The following is a 7,346-nucleotide window of genomic DNA, read 5'->3' as shown; positions in this document are numbered from 1 at the left end:
CAGTTAAGAGTTCTAGATGCAGCATCTCGAAAATTACATGCATGCCCAAAATCCCAAGAGGAGAATGGAGGAAAAGGACTTCTGTCATGGCAATCTCTGCTGGGGAGTGATTTTTCACGTTCTCTTTCACTTTCTCTTTTTCTTTCTCTTCTATTTTTCTCTCTTGCTCTGTTCAGCATGCAAAACTTTAATTAAAAAAAAAAAAAAGAATACCGAATCGTTAAGCTTTCTCTCATTTTAATGGAAATACTAAGTACTGACCAAATCACAAGTAAAAGGTTTATTTCTAATGGCACTTCCATTGATATAATTCTAAGTAGTGTCTTTCCTGTGGTTTTGCCCCTTTTAGGCTGGATCAGTGCATGTAAGAATCCGACGAGATGCAAATGAACAAATGGTTCTTGCTCACGTGACCAACAGGCTCTACACACTAGTGTCTACTCTGACTGTTCAAATTTTCAAGGATGATTGGATTAGGCCTGCCTTATTGTCTGGACCTGTGGCAGCCAATGTCCTGAACTTTTCAGATCATCACATAATCCCAATGCCTCTTTTAAAGGGTACTGATGATTTGAACCCTGTCACATCAACTCCAGCTAAACCTAGTAGTCCACCTCCAGAATTCTCATTCAACACTCCTGGAAAAAATGTGAGCCCAGTTATTCTTCTAAATACACAAACTAGGCCTTATGGTTTGGGGTTTAATCATGGACATACACCTTATAGCAGCATGTTTAATCAAGGACTTGGAGTTCCAGGAATTGGAGCAACCCAAGGATTCAGGACTGGTTTTACAAATATACCAAGTCGATATGGAACTAACAGTAGAATTGGACAACCAAGACCATGATGTTCTCTAACTTATTTTTATGAGGAATACTGACTCTTTGACTTCCAGTTGATTTAGTAATCCAACTTTGCATTGACTGTTCAATCATTTACTCTAAATGTTAGAGAATTATATGCTTCTTCACATTTCATGAAATCTATGAAACTATATTTTTGTAAAATGTACTTGTGGCAGTGAGAACCCTGTAAATGTTATAGGCTTTAGGTAGGCTTCCTGTAAAAAGCGTGTTTCTTTACATTTGAATTTTGCTATCTTTGGTTTTGCAGTTTGCTGCAGTGTAACCTTACCTTTAAAAGTGACCCACTTGGAGACCAGTAGTTAGCATAATGGCTATATTGCTGGACTCCCATGTAGGTGACCGCAGTTCGAGTCCCAGACCTGGTGGCTTAAAACTCACGCTGGACATGTGTGCCTGCGTGCCCAGGATCCTGAGGGGAGAATGAAGGAGAGGGGATTGTGGCGTGGCCATCCCCCCGGGGGGTGATTTCTCACTTCCTGTTTCTCTGTCTCTCTCTGTCTGTCTGGCGAGTGCATGCGCCCTATAGCAAAAGCCTCTCCAAAAAAAGAAAAGAAAAAAAAAGTGACCCACTTGATGGAGTAGATCTGTCACATTACTAAGAATACAATATTTTCTTCAGTGAAATTTATAAACATGCTTCTTGAATAATACACATTTTAGGAAAGGGAAAAAAAATTCATTTGAAAAGTTAGTCTCTTTTATAGCTTTTCCAAACTTACTTGCTACATTTGTCTTTGAGGTCCTCCTGAATTAGACCTTACAAAATAAAAGCAAAATTTTTAAACAGAAATTTTGGAACACAGTCTACTATCTAACACAATTTTTTTTTAATGATCAGGATCTTTGTTAAAGAAGTTTTCTTATTAAAAAATTTCAACACATTTATAAATAGTCCAATAGTCCATGGTCCTCCATGTTTTATTTTGATTAAATGGATACCAAACCTTCAATGATTTGCAATGAAAGAATCCCAGCTTTTATGTTATATTTAATCAAGTGCATTATGATAAAATTTATCTTTATTGTCACCTGTTCACTAGCTGACTTTTTAATTTCTCACTTTATTATCAGGATATATCAAATATGTTACCAAAATATATGAAATTCCATACATATTTGGAATTTAATATCTGTTCAAAGTTGCATAAAGAATTTGAGTATTATAATTTATATAATTTTACCAAAGCATAATGGACCTTAGATTATAGAATACACCACTGTTAGGTCTGTAGTAAGGTTTTTAACTTTGTTTTGCATTGTCAAAAATAGTGAATTGTTAAATGTGTGATGAAGTGAGACAATCGTGTAGATTATTTTATTTTTTGGTTGTATTCAAGGACTTGCCAGTTTAACCAGTATTACTTCCAAAAGTATAACAAGCAACAGCCATGTGTTCCTTGTAAGAGTTTTTGTTTCTTTCCTTTTATTATGAGTTTTCAATTATGATTTTAAAAAGGGATTTTGAAAGGGAACTTTGACATTTCTACAATTCAGTGCTCTTGGATGGTTTTTTACTTCCCCGGCTATCAGTAATCTAGAGAAAATTTTAGTTCTTGTAGAATTTGCATCAGTTTCTTCAGTCAACTCATCATCTTTTACATAGGAATAACACTTTCAGACCCTGTTTCTTCATAGTGGAATAACAAATATCCACTAAATCATCTCTGTCAAGTAGACTGTAGTCATTTATGGTAATAAGTGACTATGTCCTAACTACCTTGCTTGGTGAGGAGTTGGTCATTGTCTGTGGCATCTGCAACCTGTTCAAATATTTGACCTGCTGAAGAAACACAGCTCATGCTGCCTTGCTACTGGGGAAAATGAAGCTTTATGAAATGTAATATGGCAACCTGTCCTTTATTTTATGTTGTTCAACTATTACTATTCCTGTTATTGGTCTACTATTACAGGGTGATTTCCTCCAATGACCTTGTCTAAATGTGAATTGGGGTCATGCATGAAATCTGAAGAACTACCATGTACTAATAAGCATGATTAACAACTATGTGCAGCCACCCCATACATGCCGTCTTTATCCCCATGGGATTTTAAGTGTTCAGGTAACAGACATAGTTCTGTGTGAGGTTCTATGCCTACTTCCTCAACACCCATTCAAAGGCAACAACTTTTCAACTACCCCACCAAAGGTGCTTGCATACCTACCTACACTGTTTGAGTAAGGACATTTCGAGTTGCCCGTGGGTTGTGAAGGAATTGGCTCTACTTGCTCAAAATCAGCAATGCCAACTGTTGCTGGTAGAATTAGTTCGTGTGTTATCAGATAGAGAAGTATAATACTAGCCAAGCTCTGGCTGACTTCTGAATAGGAAAATAAGAAACTTACCCAGCATAGGCCTTTAGGCAGCAACCTTACTAGTAAATCTTACCATAGAGTCACTTAAGGTAGACAAAGAAGGAAGTTTGATTTAAATATTCTCAGCCCTTGGTTTGTGATTAAGAGTAAGCTCCTTGAAGTGTGATTAATCCAGTTTTAAGTCATTATATTGTAATGGAAAAAAACAGTGGACTAGGAGGCAGGAGATTTGGATTCCAGCCCCAAAGGCTACTACTAGGTAAGTACTTGGCCATGGGCAAATCTTGTAACTTCTCTGAGCTTTTCATTTATAATGTTGGGAGGGGGATTAATTAGTTGATCTGTAAAATACTTGTTCTAAAATTTTATGAAAATTTTAAATCTGTAAAATATGTGCCCAAACAAACACTGCTAAACAAACATTGTGCCCAGAATTTATTTCTAGTGACTACCTCAATATACAGGCCAAGTGTTGCCTACACCAACACCCAAGCCATTAATTTGAGGTGCCATGAAAAGAGAAAGTGAACTGCAGGGTAACACCATGTAGGTTTTTCATTTCTTTCTTTATTTTTTATTTTTTAGATTTGCCTTGGCTTAAATTTGTTTAGGTTAAAAAGTTGTTTGATGGTGTGTGTGTGTGTGTGTGTGAGCCATTAATTTGAGGTGCCATGAAAAGAGAAAGTGAACTGCAGGGTAACACCATGTAGGTTTTTCATTTCTTTCTTTATTTTTTATTTTTTAGATTTGCCTTGGCTTAAATTTGTTTAGGTTAAAAAGTTGTTTGATGGTGTGTGTGTGTGTGTGTGTGTGTGTGTGTGCGCGCGCACGTGTGTGTGTGTTTTAGACTTCTTTCTGAGGAAGGATTATTTTGGGGAGTGTTGGAGAAAGATTAGGGTAGGTTACTCCTAGCTTCCATAGTGTACAAAAGAATGGGATATATTTTCCCATTCTTCCTCACTCTGAAGTTGTGGTTGGACATAAATACAATGTACCAGCTATAAGAGAAGACCTGAATTTCAAGCCTCTGATTTAGCTGTTGTAAACTGCCGATTTTTGCATGACAAAAGAATGTCTATCTTTTTGAGAAATCTGATCTCATATGAGAAAGTGCTTTTTACATTCCAGATTGTTTGAATTAAACTGTTTGAATTAAAGACCATACATGGAGTTTTTGCTTTGCTTTTAAATAATTTTTGGTTTGTAACTTTATTCAATAACTATTCATTAGTAATTTAATTTCATATTCTGCAAATACTTGTGTAGTCGATTACATTCCAGGCAGTATACTAAGTAGATATGCATACAGATCTCAATTTCAAGACTCAGTATTCTTGAGGTCAAGGGTAATACAAAGATAAACAAAAGCCCTTAAAGGAGCTGATAGTCTTGGGACAGATGAGACAGAACTGTTGTGCATCACATTAAACTCCCACGTCCTCATTTTTCTCTTCATTTTGTAAGATTTTTTTAATCATCAGGCTGAAATTACTGAGGGTCCCCAGAACACTCATTGACATAGGGTATTCTTTATTTACCAGTTACTAATTTAAAAGCACCTTTCATAACACTTAGATCATCATCATCAAAGTACCACTTAAGAAGCCTCGCTTCTTGCAAAAAGGTTAACTTGGATAACACGTGGCCAAGTTTTCTGACCAAGGCTGCATCAGGGAAAAATCCTTGAGAAGAGAAATCAAAAAACACTATTTGATTAAGATTCTCAAATATACCCATGAAGGCAAGCCATCCATCACTGCTCACACAATTTCCCGCCAAATCCAACAGCTGTAAGTTTTTCAGAGGCTTCTTTTCAAAAAATGTACCTAGGTGAAAAAGTAACTATTATTAGTTGGAAGGGAAAAAAGATTTTGTGAGAAATAGTTTCCGTATTTATTATATATAGATAGATATTCAAATACATTATAAATATGTATTATATCTAAAGTATATGTTATGTATTTTATAATATGTTTAGATTTTTTATATATTATATAAATATATATTTTATTTTGAAATTGCCATGTTTATCTCAGTATTTTGCCTCAGAATGAAATCATCATTCTGTACAGATAGAGATTATGCATGTGATCTGTTATACTTACACATTATATATTTTTCCTAATATGTAAAGGAATCTGATAAATAGTAATTAGTATTATGGCCAACAAATATAAATGTGCTACATCTTACATCTTTTTTTTTTTTTTTTGCTCCTCAAGGACATAGAAGATTGCTTTAAAAAATTAAAGTATAAGAAATATTATTAAATATTCAGTACTTGTTTTCAAAACTGGAGTAAGACTTTGGAGCTATTAGGTCATTTCCCTTTTTGGAGAAACAAACACTGTCTATTGTTTCTTTGGTTGTGGAATGTTCCTGACTGTAAACCTGAGTAAGTGAACCTCCTTCAGTAGCCAAAGATGTGTGTGTATTAACTTTCTCAACCTTTTCAAGAAGCTTCTCTTTTTCCTGCATAATAGAGCACCCTAAAATGCCTCCTACAGAGGTAATGTGGAACTCCTACCCTTCTGATACACAAAGAATGCTAGCCTTTTTAGAGTTCATTCCTTATTTTTCTTTTTTTTTAAATAGATTTTTGCCATAGGGCACATCTCGCTGGAGACAGAGAGAGAGGGAGGGAGGAGAATTTCCTCCCCCTCCCCCCCGGGAGGATGGCCACACTACAATCCCTTCTTCTCTAGTCTTCTCTCAGGATCTTGGGCATGCATCTAAACATGCCCAGCGTGATTTTCAACCCTCCAGGTCCAGGGTTCAAACCACAGTTGGCCATGTGGGGGCCCATTGCCTTAATCACCATGCCACCTGCTGGCTTCATAGTATTCATTCTTTATTCCCATGTTACTAGTTTAGATGGTACTGGAATGCAGGTCAGTCTTACAATGAGAAAAAAATACCTCTCTTTCAGGTCATGCCCCCTCACTCAAATAGACCAATGTACAACATCAGGATTTCACACAGACAGCATAAGAATTGTGCGCCTTAGACTTTGCAAAGCATTAGCCCTACCCTCTTTCCCAGCCTTTGCTGGGTGAGTAAGAAAGTCAGGCATGTGGGATCCAGTCCCCTTAACCACTAGACCACAGAGGTGGCCCTCATAAGGTCTTGACTGTAGAAATCTCTTCAGGTTCTTCATCACAGACACTTGAAGTGAATGAACTCGGTCTCACCAAGTCAAGGTGTGGCAAAAGTGGGCAAAACTGGGTAGGATCATTCTCAGGTAACCTTCAAGTCTCTTTTTTTTTTTTTTTTTTGGAGAAGTTTTTTTTTTTTTTTTTTTTGCTATAGGGCTTGTGCGCTGGCCAGACAGAGACAGAGACAGAAAGCAAGAAATCACCCCCCAGGGGAGATGGCCACGCCACAATCCCTTCTCCTCCATTCTCCTCTAGGGATCTTGGGCACGCACGCGCGCCCGGCGTGAGTTTTAAGCCACCGGGTCCGAGACGCGAACTGTGGTCGACTACGTGGGAGTCCAGCAACATAGCCATTACACCAACTGCTGGTCCCAACCTTCAAGTCTCTTAACGATGGTCAGCATGCTACCAACTTTGGACCCTTTTTTTCACATTTGTTTCCATGAAAAGTCAAACAATACCAGTTTTTCCAAATCTGTCTCTCCTTATTCCACAGTTACAGAGTCAACTTCCTGTGCTAGAAATGGCTAAATTTGCCTGGAAAATATAGGCAAAACTTCCATGATACTTTGGGGAAAAAAATGCTCTCCATTTCCATCCTTCCCCAATTCCACTATATTGAAAGGCTCATATGGCAGTAACCTAGCTATGGTCATGTAGTGAGGGATAACACTTTAAGGAATCGAGGAGTGAAAAAGTAGGTTTCCATGTCTGAAAGACTGCAGTGCAGAGCAAAGCCTTCCCACATTTCTGGACTGCTATTTCTGGACTGTTTGATGAGAGGGAAATCAAGTTATGTCTGTAAGCCATGGTATAATTGGGTCTGTGGGTCTCTGGTATACTAGCTATCCTGTACTACCTAACTAGTACAAAGGACTCCTCTTTTTTCCCTCCCATAAGACTATTCTTTGTAGCCCAGCTTTCTCCCTTCTCTTTCTTTATTTTTAAATAATTGTTGATTATTATTATTATTAAATTTGACCAGAGCAAAAGAGAGAAAGGGAAAGA

At 37.2% G+C, this 7,346-nt stretch overlaps 2 protein-coding genes and 1 long non-coding RNA gene across 8 annotated transcripts in view; 2 read left to right on the top strand and 1 right to left on the bottom strand.

Moving 5' to 3' along the window:
- Window positions 1–985, top strand: part of SLC30A6 (solute carrier family 30 member 6) — a 41,527-nt gene extending 40,542 nt beyond the window's left edge. For all 3 annotated transcript variants that reach the window (XM_014584277.2, XM_006168805.3, XM_027768419.1), the window contains one exon: window positions 350–985. In XM_014584277.2, the coding sequence (XP_014439763.1) occupies window positions 350–850 (501 nt within the window). In that variant the 3' untranslated portion in view covers window positions 851–985. The remainder of the gene's footprint in view (window positions 1–349) is intronic.
- The window catches only part of NLRC4 (NLR family CARD domain containing 4), a 48,629-nt gene that overhangs the window by 4,290 nt on the left and 36,993 nt on the right, over window positions 1–7,346 (bottom strand). For 3 of the 4 annotated variants that reach the window (XM_027768418.1, XM_006168808.3, XM_006168806.3), the window contains one exon: window positions 4,697–5,009. In XM_027768418.1, the coding sequence (XP_027624219.1) occupies window positions 4,714–5,009 (296 nt within the window). In that variant the 3' untranslated portion in view covers window positions 4,697–4,713. Of the gene's footprint in view, window positions 1–1,588; window positions 1,626–4,696; window positions 5,010–7,346 lie in introns of those variants that run through there. The other variant, XR_003547963.1, reaches the window with a different exon arrangement.
- LOC114006209 (uncharacterized) lies at window positions 1,364–4,347 on the top strand. Its single transcript, XR_003547964.1, has 2 exons — window positions 1,364–3,689; window positions 3,850–4,347. It is a non-coding gene; the product is annotated as an uncharacterized LOC114006209 (long non-coding RNA).

This window comes from Tupaia chinensis, unplaced genomic scaffold, assembly GCF_000334495.1.
Source record: "Tupaia chinensis unplaced genomic scaffold, TupChi_1.0 Scaffold146177_1, whole genome shotgun sequence".
In the NCBI taxonomy this organism is placed as follows: domain Eukaryota; kingdom Metazoa; phylum Chordata; class Mammalia; order Scandentia; family Tupaiidae; genus Tupaia; species Tupaia belangeri.
Note: the sequence above shows the minus strand (reverse complement) of the source record. Positions and strands in the feature narration are given on the sequence as shown.